Below are 25045 nucleotides of genomic sequence, written 5' to 3'. Positions count from 1 at the left end.
TATGAACTTTGGAATGACTTATTGTCAGCAAGTGTCATGAACTTGGTCAGTAACAAAAAATAAGGTAGAAAATATAATTTTAGACACTAGTGCATTCTTTGACTGGCTCACATAACTATGTTATTTCTTAATACAAAATTGGCTACAGCTGGTATCCATATAGATGGTATGTCTAATTCAGTTTCCAATAGTCAATGATAAACTCAGAAACGTCCAAGAATTTTTGGAAATTTTCGTATTTAACTGTGTAGGGTATACCTTATGAACCATCCAATAACTAACCTAACATAAAATGACTTAATTCAAAGTCATACCTTTCCCGTAGGAGTACCAGGTAAGTTTGCATTGATCAGCATTTCTTTGAAATCTTCAGGACTCATTCGCTTTGCAGTTGCAAGCTCTTCAACAAACTCAACAAATTCTGGATACTGGATACTTCTGGAGCGGAATTTATTGAAAACGTGAGAAGTGTCTGTGTAAGTTACCTTCCGTCCGTCCAATATGGCTGCTTGTTTCATCCATTTGTCTGCTTGAGTAAGAGTTATATGCGTGCCTCGACTGTCACGGGTGTCCCCGAGGCTGGCGAACCTGATGAATTGATCCTCCAGCGACGGTCTGGACGGTCCCTTGGGTTGTTTTGACATTTTGTTAATTTAACATTGATGTTGAATCAAATTATAGTTAATATTTTAGTTGTATAGGCCTAGAACATGTCATGAATTTGTAAAACAGGTATATTATTTATGTAATTTATAATTGTTGTTACCATGGTGTTACTGTATTTCTTTTACAGCTAGGCCTACGGTAAAGTAACAAAGATAAAACTATATAAGCTGAGTGGAGTTAGTGATTACCTTTTAACCTGCCTGTAGCACCCTCTGTCGGCGATTAATTTTACCAAATTTGTAGACTTTTACTCTAATTCTTATATAGAGAGAAAACCTTAAGTACTAAATTAATTATTGTTTCACCATTTTTTTTAACAGTAACAATAGTAGGCCTAACTGGATAATCAAAGTGTAAAATAAAAAAAATAAAAATAATTATAAAGATTATAAAAATAAAACTTTTTACAAACAGTTTTTTGGAAGTAAACTTGATTACAAATTCCAAGGTGATGTTCGACGTGATATTCAACAATAGGTCTAATTGATCTAGCCCTTATTATTATTATTATTATTATTATTATTATTAATTATTATTATTTGCTAATTAATGAGGTAATCTTTTTCCAGATGGCAGCAATTACCACAAAACGTGTCAGAATCGAACATTTTGAAATGGAGAGGAGTGTTTAACAGTAATGTCTGGGAACTTTCGCAACAAGACAATCAGCTGTTTTATGAAGTTCTCTGTGGTTCCTCAGCACCTAGTGACAATTCAAATGCAAAACGTAAAAGAACGTTAAAAGAAGAAAAAATATCACAAAAGAAAGACACTTTTGAAAAACAGCTGACGGAATATTTGAGACTCGATGAGAACCTGGAAGAACTGTACTCTGAATGGTCCAATCGAGATCCTATTTTTAAACAAAGTGCTGTGGAGTTTTATGGAATCCGTGTTCTTAAGCAAGACCCGGTTGAAAATATATTTTCTTTCATATGTTCAACCAACAACAACATATTGAGGTTAGTTATATATTTACAAGATTATTTGTGTTGGTAATTGTTTTAAGGGTTGGAAGACTCTTCCATCCTTGCTTAATCAACTCATCCACATGGACCTCAAAAGCCAAACGATGAACATATATCAAGCAGAGCAAGGGGTGAGTTGGTACAGTACAAGAATTAATTGTGCTGGTAAATTTGATGTTGCAACACAGTTACTCGAACCCAAGACATCGCTCATGTGGTTTCACAGTCTCACAAAATAAAGCAATTAATATTAATAGGTTTACGATTTATGTAGGGTTTTAATCACTAATACAAGCTTAGAAATTGGCAATTAAGAAGGCATTTTTATGTTTCGCATTATAGTTTGGAATATATTTTTAAGTCCTTTAAACATTTGCAGGATAACGTCAATGGTGGAGAAGCTGTGCAGGTTTTACGGTGAAAAGATTGCGGAGATTGATGGAACGGAATATTATAATTTTCCCCCAGTCTCTGCGCTAGCGGCCAACGGAGTAGAAGAAAAGCTGCGGAAAGAAGGATTTGGATATAGAGCCAAATACATTCATCACTCAGCGAAGCAAATTTTAGAAAACGGAGGAGAAACTTGGCTGAAGAAGCTGCAGAGTTTGCCATACGAGGAAGCAAAACAGCAGTTGATGACTCTTTCTGGAATTGGAGCAAAGGTGAATGTACCAAGAGTATAGTGGTGGTTCTAGGGCCTTTTCAACGGGGGGGGGGGGGAGAAGTGGGTGTTCTACAATAGGAAGGGGGTCCAGAAAATTAAATATTTTCAAAGCCAAAAATTCAGCGTTAAATATTTTGTTGGCCTTTTAAAGCCAATTTTAAGGCCATGACTGACCAAAACCTCCGTTACGTTTTTCCCGCTAAATGTATGTTTAAATTTATATTTCCAGAGTCCATTGGGGGTCATTGGAACAGCCTCAGCAAAAGAGAAATACAGTGCTAAACAGATTTTATGAAAGGGTTTTTGGTTTCACTGGTTGAAGTGTCCAGTGGTCAACATGTGATTAAACCATCCAATAACCATCCATTTTGAGCTTGAAATACTATTACACCAAACTTTAGAGAAACATAACCAATCTTTCACTTAAAACTATAGAACTATAACTCATGAAAAACTGTTGAACACCGTAATTGAAATGTGTTGTAGCATGGAAATCAAGTTTACATCTACGTCTGGGTGTTCGGTTGACCATTGTTGTCAGTGTTAGACCATTAGCTCTTGTGGCTGAGCGGTCTAACAGTTTCTCTCAGGCTGGGAGGGTTTAGGAGGGTCTATATTGAGGGTTTGAATCCCTCACAATATACAGAAACATGAATACAGTATGAATAGTTAAATAACTAAACAATCCATGGAATCCAAAAGTTTACAAATTTAATTCTCTATTATCTATTAGTGATTATAACACATTCAATACCAAGCTTACCCGCCTATACCCACATTCACTATCAAGGCACAAGATCTAGCAGAGTCCAACACCTTGGAGGAACTTACCTTTGAATTATCTTAACCTCCAAACCAGCTGATCTTCAGTTATAGATTTACAAGCTTTAAACTTAATCTTCGATCGACTCTGCCCTCAGAAGAATCCGATGTTTCATTGTCAAATTTATCAAAATTAGCTGTTAACTGTATTTTTGTCTACACAGGTCGCAGACTGTATCTGCCTAATGTCTCTAAACCATTTAGAAGCCATTCCCGTTGATACACATGTGTTTCAAATCAGCCAAAGGTATCTCCCACATCTCAAGTCATGTAAAACTGTTACTGACAAAGTCTACAATGAAATTGTGTCTCATTTCCAAAATTTGTATGGGAAATATGCTGGATGGGCTCACTCGGTAAGTGTAATTACAATTAATGTATGCAAAGTAGTTGAAATTATTACAATAAACTAAGTTTGATATAATTAAAGGAAGGTCTTCCATGAACATAACCTTTGTAATCTATAAATACCCTGATTATTATTGTTTTTTTATAGACTAGATTTTGGAAAAATGTCTTTAAAAGTTTTAAACATAGATAATGTTCATGTCACTCAATAAATAGGTCTTTCTTCCATCAAAAGCGTTTTCGCAGCACCCATATTTTTCTTTACATTATAATGACTATTCTTATGGCTTTTCAGGTATTGTTTTGTGCAGACTTAAGACAGTTCCAGTCTACATCCAACAAAGAAAGTAGTTCAAAGTCAGGAAAGGGAACCAAACGAAAGCTTAAAAACTAAATGTAGGCTAGGAAATTAAAACTTTTTTATGAAATTGTTGTTGAATTGCCTTCCAACCCTTGAGCAGGTGCTTAACCTTTAAAAGGTGAGAGGACGCATGCATATGCCCAAAATGCATTTTGCGCATTTGCCTTTTTGTATGCTTTTTCTGCATCACAAAATAATACAAATTTATTCCATTTTATTTAATTTTTCACGTAATTTTGGAGTTGAATTCTAACTTAAGTGATAAAGAACCAATTTATTTTAAAATTTTAATTATTGCTATCAACGAAAGTAATATTCCAAAAACCATAATGAGTTGTTAAAAATAGTTCAGTTGGTTTTAAGGTCGGTGTTATGGGAGAGATCGTGAGCGGAGATTTTACCCGCATTGAAGCAATTAATTCTACCATGGATCATAAAAAATGTTCTATCATTTAACATTTCCAGGTTTAAAACCAGAAGATAATATAAAATTCTGAAAGTAAATATGCAACAAAGAGTGAATTTTAGCGAATTTCCTAAATATGGGAATAAGCTATTACCGTAGTACTCATGGTAAGACCTGGACTCGGGACCGATTTAATTTTTCGTTTTGGTCCCTAGAGGCCAAAAACACCATCCATTCAAATTCATATATATATACTAGCTGTACCCACGGGCCGCGGCCTTTGAGCCGTTTAGCTTCATCTTCATCAGTATTCGCCAACAATATACAACACTCCGTATTCGCATGGCTCAATCACGTCATGGTTAAAGTTCGTTCGCTACGCTCACTCACCTTTAGGTTGCAAATTAGCTGTTGTCATAAATTAAAAAAAAATAATAGTGCTGCAACCTTTTGGTAATCCTTGCAACTTTAATGCTATTGAACATCATAGAACAGAACCAATTTGTTTAATTTAAACAGCTGTTAAGATTCATTAATTCCTTTTAAATATGAAAAATCATAAGGTTAACATGGGAAACTCTAGAGCCACTGGGGCGGAGCCCGAAAGCCCGATCAGAATAAAAACTACTTAGTTTTCCTATTTAATGCCTAAAGAATCACTGTACCAAATTTCAGCCTCGTAGGTAAGTGGGAAGTGGGAGAATTAGTGATGAGTGAGTGAGTCATTCAGTGAGGGCTTTGCCTCTTATATATTTAGACGTGTGTCCGTTAGCGCTAACTCAAGCAAAAATGATCCGATTTTGATTAAATTTGGTACAAACGTGTAAAAACCTACGTTTATTCGAACGAGTTCACGAACCAGCATAATCCTTAATACTATACGCATTATAGCACACCATAATGTTATTTAAATTGGGGAATAAATTGTATGTCTTATTTATGGAAATGTTTTAGTAACAATGTTATCAGACAAGTTGAAATTAGCTTAGTCTGCAGGTTTGCTGTGTCGGGGGTATTTTATCATTAACAAAAAATTTTTGGAGAAAAAAAAACGGGGAAAATGCAATAGATTCTTAAAAACAAGAATCTGCAGTTAGTTTATTCAAAAAACTTAAAGGATGTAATCACCCAGATTCGAAAGGCTTGCAAGCGCTCTTCATGGCGCTGTTCAATGCTTGGTATAGGGACATCGGCATTCAGCAATGTCATATTGAGAAATCCGGGCAGAGGTAGAGCCCACCCTTAAAAAGTACAAGACCTTAATAGATAAGGACCCTATTGGGTGTCATAAGAGATGCATTTTAAAAGCTTGTACAGAAAATAGTGATTTTTAATTCTATTGAGTCTAGAGAATTAGACTCCTCTGTCATGATGGGCTACAATCACGGCCGCCTTTAACTCCAGGCCGCGCAAGTAGGGTTGTAACAGCGGTTTTGTTTGGAAGCAGCTAATGGTATTTGTGTATTTATGAAAGCTTGGTTACTGGACTATGAAAATATTGACTCCACTTTAAATGTACAGATTAAGAGTTTCAATTAATATTGTTTTGATTTTTCAATTCCGTATGTTTTATTTTCAATATTTTAATACATTTATGTTCATAAATTTAAATCAATAAAATGCAAATTAATGAGCTGATGTCACCTGTCTAGTGTCTGCTATGTTATCTTATGGGACGTATGACACTAAACAACACTATTTGCGACGTTTCCAATTCTACCAGGACACGGCCCGGAGTTAAAGGTGGCCGTGGCTGCAATTGACTGGCTGGGCAGCTGAGGGGTTTTGGTTTTAATACTCGCGTCACAATCAAAAAGTTGCCGGATCGATCCCGAGAAAATCATTAGTTTTTTAATGGTTCGAAACTAAACACAACTGTCCCTGATCATTGGGCTTCAAGTAAAAGATCCTAACTAACAAAACAGTTGAATATATCTTAGTCAGTAAAAAGGCAAATCAAATCATCTCACACCATTCTACACATATGCTTTAATTTGTACATAGGCAACTGGCGTTCCAATCTCAATTAATTATATCCTTGCTTTATCTTTTTTTTCCAAAATCTTGCTTTACGATTTTGGAACACGTAGCCTATTGTATTAAGTATAGTGCAGGATATCTGGTAAACGTTATTAGTGTATCATGATGGCACTGGAATAGATCTGTCATTTGTTTGTGAGTCAGATTCTGGCAGTGGCAGTCAGTGAAGTTCTAAACATTTGGATCGACAAAAGGCAGACGACAAATTTCCAAAATGTCACTCAAAGCAGTCGTAGGACAAAGTAAGTAAATAAATATTGAGATTTTTATATAGTTGAAACATTTTAATAAGTTATAAACATTCCTTTCAATAATGCGTATTTCGCAATATAATTCGTTCAATGGATGATGTCATGTAACTTACGAGTAGGTGTGTAAGGCTGACACTGCACTCTTGTTCTTTACTCTTCAAAATGAGTTTTAATATGTACTCTTACTCTTTTGTCCTTATTAATTGCCATGAAAGTATGTCTGACATAAGTAGAATTGGAGAAAATAACTTAAAACTATAAACAAGTAAAGTTTGCCTTTCCTTAAAGGCCTAGTAAGCTTAATGAACCTGCACTAGGCTTCCTCCCACTACAATTTTAATTTCGTCATCACAATAAGTTAATGTATTTTACTAGCCTATTTCAAGATGGAACTTTAAAATTCTGTTTTACTGTTCCCTATCTAGGTATTTATTTTGGTACTCAAATTTAACCAGATTTGGTTCCAGTCAGTTTGGGAAGTGAGGCCTTTCTGTTTGATTAGCTATCTCAATTAAATATTGATAGGCCAAACACTATTATCTGCCATTTTTAGATAGGTGACAACACTTTCACACCAATGTTTTACATGGTTTTAAATGCAAATTTAATTCACTGAAAAACACTCTCAAGTATTAGGCTACTTGCCAGCCTATATATAATTCAGTTGAGCTATTAAAGTTTCCCATTCAAAATAAAGTGTCACTGTTAATAAATGATCGTTTCCGGTTATTTATAAGTAAGCAACTTTGAAAGGAACAGAATTAGAACCAGAAGACACTAGTTTTAATGTATTATGACTTATTGTTTCCTCAGTTTTTACCTTTTTTAAATTTTTAGCTTAGGTCTAGGCTCTAACGTTCTTCATATGTTTTTTTTTACACTTAAGTTAGGCCTATGTTACAAGTTGCCATACATTATAATGTGGCTTTAAGTTAGGCCTAGCCTAACTTACATGGTAAAAAGAGTTTGTAGCAGACATAGATAGTACCGAAATTAGGTTTAAGTTAAGTTACTTAGGTTTAATTCTAGATGAGAACTGTTTAGGCCCTGGCATTGATATACAGGTACAAAACAGTAGCTTTGGACTTTCTCTTTTGTTATTAATTAACCAACTCATTATTTAAGTTAGCATACTGACCTACTCACAGCTACTTGTGCATAAGCGACATGTAGGATTAGTATAGATGATTTGGTAGGAATTGGTTTATAGCAGGAGTAAAAATTCAAACTTGCTGAAAAGCCTGATTTTTTGTTTGTTGGCTGTTAGCTTAAGTAAACTCACAAAATTTCCCTTATATTGTATGTGTTGGTTTAGTCAAAAATTTGACAAAATCGTATAGAAAACAAATATACTTTATCAGAAACTATTTGATGTAAAAAAGGTTTGCTAAACTTTAGACTTAGTATTTTTAAACGAAATGACGTGCAGCTGGCATTCAGGAATAGGCACATTTATTGATTTAATAGACGTAAAATGTAGTTCCAAAATAGATTACTCCTTTTAAAGAAAATTCATTGCCCAATCTTTCTTGAAACCTTATGATGTAACATCATGATTATACAGAGATCATGAACGACGTGATTAAGCAGAAGAAGGGTGCGAAGGAGGTCCAATGGAGGGTGTTGGTTGTGGATCAGCTGGCGATGAGAATGGTGTCAGCGTGCTGCAAGATGCATGAGATATCAGCCGAGGGGATAACAAGTAAGTCTTGTAACGTAATTAAACCTAAGAATGTTTTACTTTAAAGGAAGTTTACAGGATACGGAAATAACGGTATGCAGGAGGATGAATAAGACTCAGTCACATTTAGGCATAATAAAGGAAGTGTTAAGCAAAGTTTGTTTTTCCGTAGCCTAACCAGCCCAGCACTCTTGAAATATTGTAACCAAACTTATTAGATTAGATAAAATGTGAGTTAGGGCCTATTAAACTTTATAATTATAGCTACGGTGGTGCAATTTACAAATGGTATGGTATTCTATAGGCACTATGATTCTAATTCAATTAATTAAAACTTTTTAATTCTTGTTTGAAACATCAAGTAAAACACATTTAGAATATAGAGAGACTTTGAAATATTGTATAGATTCACTAGGACTTTTATACTGTTTTTTTTTTTAATTTTGAATACTTTATCATAATATTTTTGATATAATTTTAAACTAATGGTTCACTTATTTTATATTACCTACCCACTAACTTAATCCCTTAAACTCCTCCTCAACTCTTTGATCAAACATCTTACAATCTTGTAATTTGTTGTAGGACAACAATTACAAATTGGCTGCTTGCCTTAGAAATAAATAAATAACTATTCCTACAGCATTAAACAATTCCTCTTTTAACTTACCAGGATTTCATTCCTCTTTGGCTATAGGTCTCGCCACCCTAAGTTGAGGCAGCCCAGACGGACGGACAGGGTCATTATCGGCCGGTCCCGCCCGACCCTTTATAATCCGATTAGTGACACTTCCGTGAACGCTCTAGTTCCATAATTGTCATTAACAAAGTTAAAAACCGATGTATAAATTTAGTCTTTTACATTAATAACGTCGATTTAACAAACATTTCCGTGTTCGTCCCATCAAAATCGGACAATGTTTACGGTTTGTGAGCTATAAACAAAAAACAAAGTAGTGTAGATCCCAAAATCCAAAAACCGTAAACATTGTCCGATTTTGATGGGACAAAAACGGAAATGTTTGTTAAATCGACGTTATTAATGTAAAAGACTAAATTTATACATCGGTTTTTAACTTTGTTAATGACAATTATGGAACTAGAGCGTACACGGAAGTGTCACTAATCGGATTATAAAGGGTCGGGCGGGACCGGCCGATAATGACCCTGCCCGTCCGTCTGGGCTGCCTCAACTTAGGGTGGCGAGACCTATAAATATCCATGATCCGTTTAAACATTTTTTATAATCTTTGCCATTTTTCATCTCTGGTTTTTTTACCATGCAAAATTTCATTTGGTCTTAAAACATTAAACAGCTTCTAAAGCTTTGTACTGGTATTTGTTATGAACTGTGTGTTGTGTGTAGTTGTGGAGGACATCAACAAAAAGCGAGAACCTCTGTCCACCATGGAGGCAGTCTATCTGATAACGCCCTCGGAGAAGTCGGTCCACTCCTTGATGAACGACTTTGGCAGTCCTAACCGCACCATGTACCGCGGTGCTCATGTTTACTTTACTGAAGGTAGGTTTTGTGGTTAGTAATTGAAATATAAAAGGGGTTTTTTATGCTCAAGGAATTTTGGGAAATTTGAACGTTCGTTTCTTACTTCTACTACTTTTGAATTGGACTCTTTGATGCCTACTGAAAAGTATTGTAGGCAACAATATTAATTTAATTTTTTTATGAGGCCTTTCGCCATCTATGCTGGTAGCGTGACACATCACAATAACTATTAGGTAATGTCAACAGTAGTGGTTTTTGAAGACCTTAAAGAAAAATATAACCATAAAAAATATGAATGATGTTTTTATTTAAAATTTTATTGAAACCAATATTACTAGTTCTTTATGAAAGTAACAATATGTTTGAATACCACTCAAACATTCGGAAGCACTGTGATTCTTGTTACGGTAATTGGAAACTTTTAATGATGATTAGTCCTTGATGATTCATGTAAAGCTATATATGTCTGTGGAAGATGGTTATCTTTTTCATTGGCATTTTGCAAAAATTAGTTTGTCAAAGTGTTATTTTTTAAGGCTGAACAATTTAGTTTTAAATTCCTTTCTTTGTTTTGTTTGTTTATATTTTGTAACAAAACTCCAATTAAACTAAAATTGCTTTCAATATAATCAGATTTGTTGTTTTACATTTTGTTTACATCAGAGAAGAAAAACTCTCAACTAAAAACTCTGTTTTGATAGTACCTCCTGTGTAGCCGAATTATTTTTCATGTTTTGTAGTAGGCCTACCTTTTAAGTTTTTAAAATTACATTGAAAAGGTTTATAGAAGTGAATGAAAAACACTACTTTTCAGCGTGTCCCGACTGGCTGTTTGAAACATTGAAAAAAGCACATGTCGCCAAGCACATACAAACATTAAAGGAAATTAATGTTGCTTTCATTCCGTATGAGTCTCAGGTAAAAAAATATTTTGGTTTGGAGTCTGCGGTGATGGTTCTTGCTTGCTTGGGTTTGGGTGCAAAACATAACACTTGTACAGTAATCAGGAAATTGCCAGTTTAATTCTGAGAAGTCGGTTGATTTTTTAGACAAAACTGGATGCAGCTGTCTTTGAGCAAAATGGTCCTGGCTTAAAAGTCAGCTGGTCTTAGTTAGTAACGTGGTAATCATTACATTTATTCAACGCTCATCTCCCTTTTCAAATTCTATTCTGGTGTGTTGGCATTATTTTAATTTAATCTCTTCATAGTAAAGTAAGTATTTTGTGTGGTTATGGGATGTACATTCAGTTTTTGTATGTGTTTTTAAGGTGTGTAATTTCTCCTGCTTCCTACTTTTATTGCGTTTTTACGTTATTTGTCATACACAACAAAATTAAAGTGTTAACCTTTTGTTTAACTCCTAGCTGCCTTTGAGGGAATTATTGAAAAATCCAGCTTAATCTTAGTTTAAACTTGTATTATTCACTCATTATGGCAAAAGCTGAACTACTTAACCACTCTATTTGGCACAATAGTCAATCAATAATGAATCCGATCTTATCAGTTTAATTTGTCTGCCACAAAAACGTTAACAGGTAATGATGGCCAACCTCTACAATTTTAATAAATAACACAAAATCATGAAGTCAAAACGTAATCTCATTCAACATTCTGTTTGTGCCTTCAATAAATTAGCATTTGTTGTAGAGTCCTGCTGATTCCGTCTTGTTTGGAGCTCTTAGTAGTTCAGAATTTGTGTAAGCCCAAGATGGTAAGAGCAGTTCTTCCTGTTCATTTATACTATTTCTCATACATTTGTGTACCATTTAGTCAGTGTGTTCACTTCCACCTTCTAATGCTGCCAAGTCAATAAAACAAAAAAACCTACATTTCTTCTCACTTGTAATTTGTTTTGAACTCTATTTTATGTGGCTTTAATGCTTTCAGGTTCAAATCCCACTAATCACAATATTTTTGGGAAGGGAAGTTTAAGGTATAGCTACACCTTGCTACTTAAATATTTTGTATCACTTCTTGACTCGGCCCGTTAGCCTAAGGCTTTTACCGAATCCTGAAGCTTTAGAAGACCATCTCTTTTTATTTCCTTTAACCTCATATGGTCACCTTTCCTATAAAATAACCAATGGATATATGCGATAATGCTGAGATCAGGTATTTGAAGCCAAACTGAAACTGTAGGTCCGCAGATTAAGTAAATTAAAGAGATCTCAACGAGGAAAAATCACTGTATCGGAGACCTTTCTCCATCAAATGCCATGCAGCAGTACATGTAATAAGAATTTAATTTACACAAATCCTCTTTTTTCGCCATCAACTCCAGGTAAATGTACCTTAAACAAACTTAAATTCACCTCTCAGCTGTGTTGGATACATGTTTGAATTAGCAGGACTCTACGACATCCACAGGTTTGTGAATTTGTTTGTGGATTTCTGGTTTGTGAACTAACACTTGTACTTGTGTGTCTGGTTGCTTGGGCTCAATCTTCTTTCTTTCTCTCAGTCTGCCAGGAGGAATTGTTCAACGAACTCTGCAAATCATGCGCTGCCAAAAAAATTAAGACATTAAAAGAAATCAACATCGCATTCTTGCCTTACGAAAGCCAGGTAGGTGCCGAAGCTTTTCTTTGTAAGGCCTGAGATTTTAAAAGTGTGCAGTAACTGACAAAGTAAATATTTTAAACTTAGTATCGTGATTAAATTATGTCGTAATAATTTAGATCGCCACGAAATCATTGAGAAGAGAAATGTTCTAGATCTATTTTTTGACACTAAATGTAAATTTATATTTTTAACATTCTTGGAAATATTTCAAGTAGCTTTGACACTTTTGTATACAATTGGTAAAATTTTACCTACTTTTGTAGAGCCTTATGGTGTGAAAATTTTTGAATTTATGCCGGACATTCTAACCTATTAAGATTTATCAGTATTGGTACGCCTGCAGCTTTTAACCAGGCAATACTGTTGTTCATGTCTTGGTTGTAGCCAATGTATTAGCGTAATTATGAAATGTTTCTATTATAGGTATTATTTGATTTCCTTTTTGTAGCTAACAATCATTGAAAAATTTCTGATTTTGAATTTACCTCTGATGATGATAAACCGTGATAGGTAAAAAAAATCCAACATAAACATTTTACATTTTTACACCATAAGGCTCTGTAAAAGTCTATAACATTTACAAATTCTTAAAAAGTTAAAAAACAATTTCTTAAGCCCTTCAGATATCCGCAATTTTATTTGGTTGAAATATAAATATTTTACAAGTTTCAAAGAGTAGAATGAAGTTATTTTACAGTTGACAAACTTTGTTTGATTAAAGTAAAAATATAAAATGTAATTGAAATGTAGAAGACTAAGCTTTTTACGTACAATTTTGTATTCACTGCTACGCTTGATCACCCTTTATTCTTCTTTCACCAAATGCTTGCGTAAGCTTTCAAATACTTTACACTGTTACCAATGTTATTTAATTTAAAATGTATAGCCTGTAAGTAAGCTTTTGAGATGTTTATATACTGAACTCGTCCACATTTTTAAGTTATATCGAAGAGAAGTAAGGTTAGAGGAAACTCTTATGGGACGACTGTGCGCTTTCAGCTCTTTTATATACTTGTGGCAAGCAAGGAAGAGCACTGTGCAGAAATTTCTATCATTACTATTGCTAGACACCACTTAAATGCGCCATTGAATGTTTCTTCTGTACTTTACTTGTAGCTGCATACAACTTTACTGCAATTATTTAACAAATGTATGACTTAATTTTTCTTCTACTTCTAAGATAAGTCACTTTTATCATGGAGTACAACATCATTTAAACTTTTGCCCTCTACTATTGGCAGTATTGTTGCTTTGCAGTGACATCAGTATTCTAAAAATATTTTGGGACTACAAAATTAATGAATCATTATTATCTTTGTTGAAAGTCCATTGTTAGTAAGTTATAATGTTATTTAGTGGGTTTGTTGAAGAAATTTAATCGATGAGTAGCCAGTGACAAAACGTTGGCATAGTCAAACTTTAACTATTCCATATTTTATTAGTTCAGTTTATTCATGTATTGTCCCAGCCTACCACTAGCTTTGCTTGATACAATCCAAGCAGAATAGTGATGTTTATGTGAAAAAGAAAATCAAAGTTTAGGTTTGACTAAAGTAACGAATCAGTAGAAAAATTCACACTTGTGTGTATATACATGGTACAAATTTAATACAAGTAAAATAATTTTAAATCTTTATATTCTTATTGTTTGCTATGAGTTTAACATATTTGTGATTTACAGGTGTTCTCTCTGGACTCTCCTGAGACATTCCAGTGTGTTTACAACCAGACGTTTGCTGGTAACCGCGTGGCCAACCTAGAGAGGATTGCCGAGCAAATCGCTACTCTGTGTGCAACTCTCGGGGAATACCCGTCTGTGCGCTTCCGATTGTGAGTGTGATTTTTTCTGCTACTTTGTACTGCTGTTTTGTAGCTATGGGGGTATAAAATGTTGACAACCCCATTTTTGCCTTTGACTTGTCGCCTCCCAGCCCGCTCTCTTGGCTGTCGACCTGCCAACCCTCTTGTACATACATAAGTTAATAGGGTGCGTTTACAAAGAAATTTGGTTACAAGCAACATATTTTCAGCTCTTGCTCTAAGTGCTTGGAAATGTTTTGCAACAAAAGCTTGCATTTCAAGCTAGTTTTTTGTTAAGACAGAGTTATTTTTGCTTGAAAATGTCAAACTAAAAATTTGTAGAAGGAAAATCGGCGTTCATGCAATTAACCGCAGAAGAGGAATAGGAAGAATAGGAGGAATAGGTAGGAGGAATAGGAGGAAGAGGAGGTGGTTTGCAGAATACCACCATCTATTTCCTAAATTGACATTGGGCAAAGTGAGCGTTTTTTTATATGAGAAAGGAGTTACACTTGTATAGTTGCATCCTCAAGAAACTATTCGCATGTAGTTTGAGGCGTTTGTCCCAAATAGCCCATCTTCTAAAGACTTGAGATATCAGTTCATTGATATCCATACAGCACAGTTGTTTGTCACTGGCTGGTTCAGTCAACAAGAGCTGGAAAACGAGTACTAAATGTTCCTGCGCGCTTGTCAGAACTTGTAGCAAGTGCTTGCTAGCCGGGGCAAGCTTTGTCTGTGAACGCACACGCTTGATACAATGTGGACTTTTCTAGCGCCGGTTGGAACTTGCTTGTAACCAGCTTTCTTTGTGAACGCACCCATTGTTAACACTGAACCTCTACTTATTGTATGAGTCCCGTTGCCATTTCCACGCTTGTAAAATCGAGCAACAATGTCGTTATCAAATCCATACAAACTTTCAAATATTTGAGTCTTCCTAAAAATAGCACAGATATAATACCCTTGTTTAGCAAATGCTTGTGTTTCCAGTACAAGTGAGTTTCCGAATGGTGATTTTCAACTTCATACAATTATTTACCAAACGTATGTAATTCAAAATATTGTATGGTTGAAATTTTATCTTTGCTCCCTTGGTGTTTAAACTATTCATGTTCTAATGTATAACCGACCGGTAAAACACTAATTGTAAAATCCACGCTAAAATAAAAGATAAATATTTTGTTGACATCAATGCACCAAGGTTACACATAAATAAATATAAATTCCAAACTTTGTGAAAGTTGAGTGGGAAGTACAGTAGAGTCCCGCAAACTCGGCGTAATGTGGACTAGAGGGGTGCCGAGTTTGCGAAATGCCGGGTTATCGGGAACTAGGGTTAAAAATAAGAACAATACAATTTTAAAACTTTTCAACCGACTTTTTTATTTATATTTATACTCGTATTACAAGTCATTATTAAGTCATGAGATATAGTACAACATACCCTTGGTATGAGTTGTGAATGATTTGACTTGAGCTGGCTTGAGTCCATGTTTAACTAAGACTCTAAAAATCACTAATTATCTGAGCCAGGTGATGGCCGAGTTATCCAGACTGCCCGGTTATCGGAGTACCGAGTTTGCGGGACTCTACTGTAATTTTATTTTGTGATTGTGGGTCTTGTCTTTTACCATGCTTTAACATTTGGACAAGCCTACGTGAAGTATTCACTGAGGAACAATTTTATTTTATGACTCGAGTAGTTTAAAAGTTAGTTAGTTTATGAGTTGCTGGAGATGTTGATGTTTTGTGTAGACTCACCCTTTAAGATTGAATCTATTGGTCACTTTTTGCAGTGATTTTGAGAAGAACGCAGAGCTAGCGCAGTTGGTGCAGCAGAAGCTGGACGCGTACAAGGCCGATGAGCCGACCATGGGGGAGGGTCCGGAGAAGGCTCGGTCCCAGCTGATCATACTGGACCGAGGGTTTGACTGTGTGTCTCCTCTACTGCACGAGCTGACACTGCAAGCCATGGCCTACGACCTGCTGCCGATAGAGAATGATGTCTACAAGTAGGTCCAGTAGAGAAAATTCAGTAAACTTAACATGTTAGTTCATATCTAATCAGAAAGAGCTGCTTGTCATGAAAACCCGTGTTGTAAGTTAAGGATCCAAGGAACAGTTTGATGTGCTGCATGCTAAGATTTTGCTATATAATTTTTAAGTTACTTTTTTAAACGGTGTCAGAGGACTGTGCGTGGAACATATCAAGCAACTATTTCCTAGTAAGTAGGCATTTTTACATTGGTAGGAATTTTGCTATACATATAGAGATGAAAGGTTAGTAGTTTCAACAGGTTGTTCTATCAAATGCAGTTGGCTCACGAAAATTCTGACTCCAAAGAGACAAGGATTACCAAAAAAGTGAGATTTAAAAAAATGTACTAAATTCCATCTATGAGCCTACAAAATTCAACTTATGTACTCCTTGACTGGAAAGGTCCATGAATCCTTTCACAACGGAAACCGGATTCCATTATTCTATAGATAAGATTACTCTTTCATTTTTGCTCTAGATTACCGAGTGCACGAAACTAGCAAAGTCAAGAGTCAACATTTTTTTTGCAAGATAAAGTATGAATTGTTCTCACATTTTGATGGTAGCTTCTCAAGCAGCTGATTTCCTTAACCCAAACTGTTTTTTGTAGGTATGAGGCATCAGCTGGAGCACCGGAAAAGGAAGTGTTACTTGATGAAAACGATGAATTGTGGGTAGAGTTGCGCCATCAGCACATTGCAGTCGTCTCTACGTAAGTAAATTTTCTTTCTATAGGCCTACGGTAGTTATTTCTGGATCTCTAGCTCAGCTATTTTTTGCTTTCCAAATATTTGAAATATTTTAGTCACTGAGTATGTACATAGTCATATTCTTCATTTTCATCGCCATTAAAGAGGACTTTTTGTTTTTGCAGCAACGTGACGAAAAATCTGAAGAAGTTCATAGACTCAAAGAGGATGCCGGCTGGAGACAAACAGTCGATGAGGGATCTGAGTCAGATGATCAAGAAGATGCCTCAGTACCAGAAGGAGCTGAGCAAGTACTCCACCCACCTTCATCTAGCGGAGGACTGCATGAAGGCCTACCAGGGCTACGTTGATAAGCTGTGCAAGGTCGAACAGGTAAGATGGCCTTGAGTTATGTCGGTGAATATTTTTTTGTTTTGATGCTGTCTTAGCTATTGGAAATAATTCGCTATTAAGGGTTTTTTTAGAAAAAGAGTCCAGTTAGCAAAATACAAGAACAAAAGATAACACTGGTATTTCATCCTGGTGTAAAAGAAAGTTTGTCAGAGAGTAGGTAGAAGAAAAATGTCTGATAAGTTCAAAACTGGAGTGACCTTCAGGTGAATTTTCTCAGGTAATCTAGCTGAACTCTATTGCTTTCCAAAAATTCCCTTAAAGAGGTGCTTAAAGTCTTCAATTACGTACTTTCTATTCTAACCAAAGTGACCATTCGTAACACAATCAATACTTGGGTCCATCAATACTGCTTTTCCAGTGAGGTCCACAGTATCCTAAGCCTTCCTAGTTTTAATTTAGTCTCTAGCCCAAATCTCACAGTGTCTTAAATTTACTGAGAAAGAATTTGTTGGTTGACTAATAGAATGAAAACATTTGTTTGTGTAGCTTTTACTAGCAATAATAGAAATAAATTTGAGTGGGCTTGAATAAGGTTGAATCAAGGAAGAAACAGACAACTAAAGGCTCAATAAAGAGATCTAAAATTTTTCTTGATCAAAATTCATAAAAATAGTAAATTAATGAATAGTTTGTAAATAAGCATCTGACTAATGTTTTGACGACCAAACCTCCTTCATGAGATGCTACAATATTCTCAATTGTTATGTCACAATTTTAATCATCTCTGTCTTCCCCAGGATCTGGCTATGGGTACAGACGCTGAAGGAGAGCGCATCAAAGACCACATGCGCAACATCGTCCCCATCCTGCTGGACCAAGCCGTCACAAACTACGACAAGATGAGGATTATCCTTTTGTATATCCTCAGTCGTAACGGCATCTCGGAGGAGAATCTCAACAAACTGGTGCAGCATGCGCAGATCCTACCGCAAGAGAAGCAGGCTATAGTCAACCTTGGCAACTTGGGAGTTAACGTGGTTGTCGAGGTATTTTTATTATCTTAACTTATATTGCTTTATATTGCTTAGTATTCCGAAAGTATCTAAATTTTATCAAGGAAGTTTAACCATTCATGAATTGATTCTTTGAGAGTTTGGGCATTAGTAAAATTTCTCAACCATCTTCTCTTAATTGATTAGTGCTACGATGTTGCTCACAGTGACGATGTAGTTATCGACTTCAGTGCTAGTGTTGTTGAAACCACTCTCGTAGGTTAATACATCAGTCAGTATGAGAGCTTAAAATTATTGAGCGGTTCCCTGCTGCTAGTGACCACTGCTAGTGTTTTACGTTTTGTTCTTTGTTTGATTTTTGAATTTCGCTGAGACGAATACTATTACTTTTGTTACTGCGCTATTGTTTGTCATGAAGATAGTTCTAGTTTTTGTTTTAGTGTTTATTGTAATTGTAAATAGTTATTGTTGCAGGGTTACGTACTGTTGGTAGGTTATAATTATTGCCATGAAAATCAGTGTTAGTAAATCAGTTGGTAGCGCCACAGACTTTGTGCTCAAGACAGTGATGCAAGACAACCCTTTATCAGCTACACTGATGTTTTTCCAACGCAGGGCAACAGGAAGAAGATGTATCAGATCCCTCGTAAGGAGCGCATCACAGAGCAGACGTATCAGATGTCTCGTTGGACTCCGGTAGTGAAGGATCTCATAGAGGACGCTATTGAAGATAAGCTTGACACCAAACACTTCCCTTACCTCGGCGGCCGAACAGCTCCTTCCGGCTACCATGCTCCCACCAGGTGAGTCGGTAATGTTCATACAAAAAAAGTAAAACAATTAAAATCATATTGTCCGACTGATGATGGACCTTCGGGCCCGAAATTAATTTCGGATAAAAAAACAGGATTGCTAAGGTAAGGCCTTATAATATCAAACAATTAAAATGATGAAAAAACTATATGAGCAAAAAAAAATACAACATGTTTGAACTCCTTGATTTGAGAGTCTGATGTGAGTTAAATGGTGTTCGGAACCTGAATATATTTACTACCTCTTACGCCAAAAAACACATGAACTTTGCCAATTTAAAAATCTATTGTCAAGAGTTAAAAAAGTGTGTTAAACGTCATTAGATAAGCTATAAATTATGATTTCTTTTGTAGTGTTCGCTACGGACACTGGCACAAGGACAAACAAGGGCAGCCAACCGTGAAGAATCTTCCTCGCATCATCATCTTCTGTGTCGGAGGCGTCAGCTTCTCTGAGATCCGCTGCGCTTACGAAGTCACTGCTGCCAACAAGAATTGGGAAGTCATCGTTGGTGAGTATTAGTTTAAATGTATTACATGTGTTTATGCCTATTTACAAATAAGTAAGGTATAGAGAAAACCTGCTTATGGGACACTTTCAGCATTAGTATGTTGTCCGTGTACGTACATGATACAGGAAATATACTTGAAACAAGCAAGGAAGAGCCCGAGCGGCAAACACTGTGGAGACGTTTCTATTGCATTGGGCCCAAGGTCATAGTGAACGTGTATTGTGAGCGTTGTAGTAAATTGTGGACTTTGCTCTAGCCACCAGTGACTAGTGCTAGACACCATGTATGTGTACCATTGAATGTTTCCTATATACCTTAATTTTATGTGGCCTATTGTATTAGCCAGAAGATTTCTTGAGCATTAATTAACACGTTTGCTGCAAGAATCCCTTTGGTGGGATGGTCGGAAATGCGACGCAGCCTCGACGCACCAGTGAATTAGCAAACACAGGTATTAAAATATTTCAGTCTTGACAGTGGCAAAACATCGGCGATGATGGAGTTGTGTTACCCTGCGAGTGGATGTAGTTAACTGGAAAACTCATAGATAGCAGCACTGCCTGGATCTGTAGCCAATGTCTTTGTAATGTGGCTCGAAGAGAGAAAGTCCCCGAAAACAGGACAAAAAGTGTTGCCAGATGGGATTTTACGGGATATTTTACTACCAACCTAAACCCAACCTACACCAAATTTAAGTATAGGACCAGTACAACATGCTGACATAGTTTAGTTGATCTCCGATAAATGCGGAGGTCACAGTAGACCAACTTGTATAGCACTGCACCGTGACTCCGACCGGAGTCGTACACACGCTGTTCAGTACGGCATGACTCCGATCGGAGTTGTCAGCAGCGAACGTATTAATGGCTAGCCTGATTACCTTATCTGTCACTGCTACCAACTGTTGGTATCTAAACATTCCTTTAAAACATTGTTGGTCTACCGTCTATCATGGTAATCTTTTTTGTTTACAGGAGGCTCTCACATTATGACACCAGAAGACTTCTTGAGCAACTTGGCCAACCTGAGTACCTAAGCGGTCATTGCTGCCAACTGTTGGTATATAAACATTCCTTCACTGTTAATCCACCACCTTATATTCATATTATGTTTGCTTATTTTAGCATCACCCTAATACTTTTGCTTAAAGTAAGATCAGAGTGTTTATCTGGAAATTATGTAGGTATTTGAGTGTTTGACTTAAAAGAAATTTATGGTCCATTGACACAAAATCAATTTAACTAATTTTCTTCCTAAATGCTGAATTGTGTAATATATTATGTCTGGAATATTTTGGACTCAAAATACAATTGGACATCAATTCGTGTTTTTCCAGGTTTTTTGTTTTTTTTGTGATTAATTACAGATAATAGGATTTTTGTGACACAAAACCAAAGAACTTGGATTTGTAGTATTACTTAAAACATCACTTTTGCTCTAAGGTCCTTAGTATTATTTTTACTAAAACCAGTTTAGCCTTTATCAACCCAAATTTTGGGAACTTTTACTCTCATTTCTACCTCTTTAGGACCTAAAAAGGTGTAAAAACATTTCTTTACTTTTTAAAACAAAAAAAAATACATCCGATTGATGCTATGGTTCTATTATTATATAGTGAAATAAAGAATCCTTCTTAATTTGAATAAAATTATGTCTTCTGCTTGTTATAGTATTGCCAAATAATAGTTCTTGGCAGAATTTAAAGCATAAAGTGATAATGTTATCATTACATACAACTAGTGTGAGAATCGCTTTGGCGCAATTCTTGGAATTACATCTTTCAGGATTTCCGGTAGATTAGCTTCTAATTATGTGAGAAGGTCGTAGGCAGTGTCAGAACGTCAGTATGCAAACCTTATTACTATTAAAATGCGAATAGTTTTTAGGAAAGAGGATAACTTTTACAACCAAACGTTTGACTTCAAATAATAGTTTGTAATTTGTTTGTGTTACCTTTGGAAATATTCTGACGAAGAATATTTAGTACCTCTCCCCCAATTTTCCATATCCCCCCTAATTATATAAAACTCCCCTTTACGAATAACATAACTTCTACTTGTATTCGTACTAATTACTCCATTGTTCCTTTTAGAAAAATATACACATATTTATTTTAATTTTTTCACCGTTAAAATTTGTGTTTTTTATGTTTAAGTTTTAGTACTTACTCGTCTGGTGGTCAGTAACCAAAATAATTTTTAGAAATAAAAAATGCATGGTTACTTTTATTTAATGTAATTAATTAAGCGATTTAAAAAATATATACTAGATAGTGTTGGGTTGAAACTATTTTATTTATCAATGTGTGTTGTTCAGACATTTACAAGCAATAAAAATCAGTGGCATAGCCAGGGAAGTTAAGAGGGCCCTCCAATTAAAGTAAGAAACATAAGTGTTTAGCAAAATAATATATCAGTAAAAGTTAATAACATCATTGAATGTAATTTGAAATTTTTTAACCTGAGTTTTAGAAGAGATTTAAAATTTACGTGAGGAGGGCCTCCAACCTCCCTTTAGCCAACCCCAAACCATTGTCAATGTTCCCAAAATTCCGAGCTGGCTACACCACTGAAATCATACAATAAGTTTCCGTTCGTAGAAAAAAATCATTTGGCCTGTAGATTCTCAACATTTTAATGCTCTCGGTGACTAGTTAAGCTAGATGCAGTTCTCTTTGAAGTATTAATATTTTATATTCGCTTCAATACTAGAGTTTTAGAGCTTGGTGTCTGTGTTCCGTGGATTACTTGTGAAACTTGTCTTTTCGTGGTCTCATTGTACATAGACTCTCATTCGATTTTTGCCTTAGTAGATATTTTAGAGAGCCTGGGTTGGTAAAAATTTATTTATGAATGATATACTATATAAAATGCAATCATAAAAATTGTTTTGCCCAGTCAATCTGAATGTGTGTAGAGTATTTTTGTTTTAAAAATAAAAAATGTTAAAGTTAAAAAATTATTATAGAGTTGTCATTTGTTTATTTACAAGATTTTATTTTTTTGAGCATTTATTTATCCGTAGTTGCTTTAGTATTACATTAATTTTACTGTTTGTTTTTACAAACTTTAGAGGGGTCTATGTATTTTGTTAACTATTAAAACATTCTTGTACGTTTTTTAAGTACTTATTCTGTAGGTAATCATACAATACAAAACCTTGAGGTAATATTGTATGGATTTTATAAAGCGTGTTCCAGAACTTTCCTGGTTCCTTGTATTTAGACAAACATAATATTGACACTAGATTTAATTAAATTATATACAGTGAGTATTTAAAGATTGTAAGTAATAGCAGATTCTTAGTTAAATAATATATTTTACCAAGAATGTCTATGGTCTGAACTATATTTATCTAAAATTTCCAAGCAAATGTTTGTCTATATCTAAGGAACACATTCACAAAAGATGACTCTGAAGTTTGAACCCTGTATTTTAGTAATACACAAAGTTCAATTACCAGAAATTGTTCATAGATAAAATTGCTTACAAAAAATTTAGTTACGTTAAATATAAACTAAAACTTTATGATTGCTAGCAGACTGTTATCGTATGTAAATATTTTGAGTAGTTTATTACAAAAAAATATATTGTCCAGTTAAAACCAATGTGTTACTATAGAACATCGATTTCGGAGTTTAGGCTTTTGTTACTAGTCTTGCCATGCCTATTTACCTGTTCGTAAATATATTTCACTGAATTGTATAGTATTATTTATTCACATTAGGAAGGTTGCACCATTTTTCTCAAGGCGTGTTTAAAGAACAAATAAACTGTTATTGTTAAGTTGAATCAAATAGAGTTGAATTATGTGTATAGTATCGTTCTTAGATTGGGTAAGGCATGATTCTAACAAAGATGCTATGTTGGTATTGTTAAACTTTGTGTTAGTATATTAAAATATGAAAATAAATTATGCTAGTCATTTCAACTACATCAATATTTTTTTTTGAGTCCCATGTTATTTCCTTGGTAATGTTGATAAAAAAAATTACTGCAGGTTGGTAATAATGTTAGGTAAGGTAAGTAATAAGTTAGGTAAGGTGTAGTCAGGTTTTGGTTCCATTCCCAGGCCCACTTTTATAAACGGGCAGACTGGGCATATGCCCAGGGGCGCTGGAGGTTTGGGGGCCCCCACCGAGTGCCCCCCAACCACCGCTTGCCCGCACTAGGAAAAAGGGGGCGCTGCTTTTGGGTTTACCCAGGGCTCCACTGACCCTTAACGCGGACCTGCCATTCCGTTTCAGGGATAATTCTGGGTGATTTTTCATTAATAAATCGGATTATCGATTAATGATACTGTCTAACAGTAAGATCGAGAGATTTTAACATAGACGGTTTTAACAAGACGGATTTTAGGGTGAGGAATTTATTTTACATATTACTGTACCATTAATAATTAAGTTTTTTACAAGCAGCCCAAAAATAGTTAATAGTTGATTCATAGCTCAATTTGTCAATAGGGGAACAAGCTAGTCTTGTGGTGAGACTTCGGTCCACAAGGTCCTAGGTTCAAATCCCACCAATCACGAATGGATTTTATTAGCGATAGTACTGCAACCTCTAGGTCTAGCCTGAAGTAATGTGAAACCCAATTCCAGGCAGGATCCTTGTTAAAAAAAAATCAAATAGCATCTGTTACCGTACCAGAATCAATCTCTTTTGAAAGTCGAACCAGCGACTTTCAGAAAAGGCGACCACTTTTACTCGGCTTCACATAAAATTTAGACTTATTGAAGATCATTCACAAAATGCCAAACAATAACCACTTTCCCAAGTTTCCAGTTCAAAACATTGCTGGTGTAGGTAGGCATTTTAAATGCAGACTTGTAAGTAGACTGTTCTTATCAGTGGTGGTTCTGTATTGATTGCAGATTAACTTTTATCGAAAAAGGAGGTGAAGGCCTTACAACATCAGTTGTCAGGACTGAAGCGATATCTTATTGCTTACATAGCTAATCAAACATAGGGTTATTCTTGAAAGTGCTCTTTTACAGGCTAGAGATACTGATATTTTATTCCTAAGTAATTCTTGGGACAAATTAAATAGCTGTCAATAGATGAATACCGTTTCAAAATCGTGTTTCTTAATTTAATCGTGTGAATTCGTAAATATAATGTGAATTGGGAAATTGTAAATTGATTAGCAATTCGGCAATTTATTTTGTAATTATTTTTTTTAGCCAGTAAGGTGTTTTATGAATTAGAAAGTGGAAAATGTTGTATATAAATAGAGCATGTTTTTCGCTTTTCGTGAAATATTTTTAATACATGTATTTCATTGGAAATAATTACTCTATGAAGAGAAGAAAGAAAATTGAAAAAAATACAAAGTCAAATCGGCAAGACTGCTACTGTAGCTTTTTGATCAAAAGTGTTCTCAACTGTACATGATCAGGGTGTTTAATGACCTACTGGATTATCAGCTGATTTTAGTTAGTAAACATCTGCAAAACGCTTCTCACTCTATTAGATTATACACTCATTCTGTACTTATATTTAGCTGAAAAACGCACCCAAAAAGCTTTTGAAGTAGCAACACAAAGATAA

General features: G+C 35.2%; 2 protein-coding genes across 5 annotated transcripts in view; both read left to right on the top strand.

Annotated features, from left to right (window-relative positions):
* LOC128991761 (N-glycosylase/DNA lyase-like) overlaps window positions 1–3882 on the top strand; it is a 37087-nt gene extending 33205 nt beyond the window's left edge. For all 3 annotated transcript variants that reach the window (XM_054414935.1, XM_054414936.1, XM_054414937.1), the window contains exons 3-6: window positions 1236–1628; window positions 2014–2296; window positions 3285–3476; window positions 3764–3882. In XM_054414935.1, the coding sequence (XP_054270910.1) occupies window positions 1236–1628; window positions 2014–2296; window positions 3285–3476; window positions 3764–3862 (967 nt within the window). In that variant the 3' untranslated portion in view covers window positions 3863–3882. The remainder of the gene's footprint in view (window positions 1–1235; window positions 1629–2013; window positions 2297–3284; window positions 3477–3763) is intronic.
* Window positions 3883–6404: 2522 nt separating this feature from the next.
* LOC128992370 (protein ROP-like) lies at window positions 6405–23426 on the top strand. Of its 2 annotated transcripts, none has more exons than XM_054415919.1 (12): window positions 6405–6517; window positions 8091–8228; window positions 9574–9729; window positions 12175–12278; window positions 13957–14105; window positions 15875–16090; window positions 16727–16828; window positions 16991–17198; window positions 17957–18205; window positions 18788–18975; window positions 19339–19496; window positions 20471–23426. In XM_054415919.1, exons 1-12 carry the CDS (start codon window positions 6490–6492, stop codon window positions 20530–20532), a joined length of 1758 nt encoding a protein of 585 aa, XP_054271894.1. In that variant the 5' UTR covers window positions 6405–6489; the 3' UTR covers window positions 20533–23426. The 2 variants fall into 2 exon arrangements, with proteins under 2 accessions (XP_054271894.1, XP_054271895.1); XM_054415920.1 differs by lacking the exon at window positions 12175–12278 and adding an exon at window positions 10526–10629.
* Window positions 23427–25045: the final 1619 nt, after the last annotated feature.

The sequence above is a fragment of the Macrosteles quadrilineatus genome, unplaced genomic scaffold (genome assembly GCF_028750875.1).
Source record: "Macrosteles quadrilineatus isolate MER2022 unplaced genomic scaffold, UCM_ALF_1.0 Scaffold_4__1_contigs__length_99947679, whole genome shotgun sequence".
NCBI lineage: Eukaryota > Metazoa > Arthropoda > Insecta > Hemiptera > Cicadellidae > Macrosteles > Macrosteles quadrilineatus.
The sequence above is the reverse complement of the archived record's forward strand: the minus strand, read 5'-3'. Positions and strand labels throughout refer to the sequence as shown.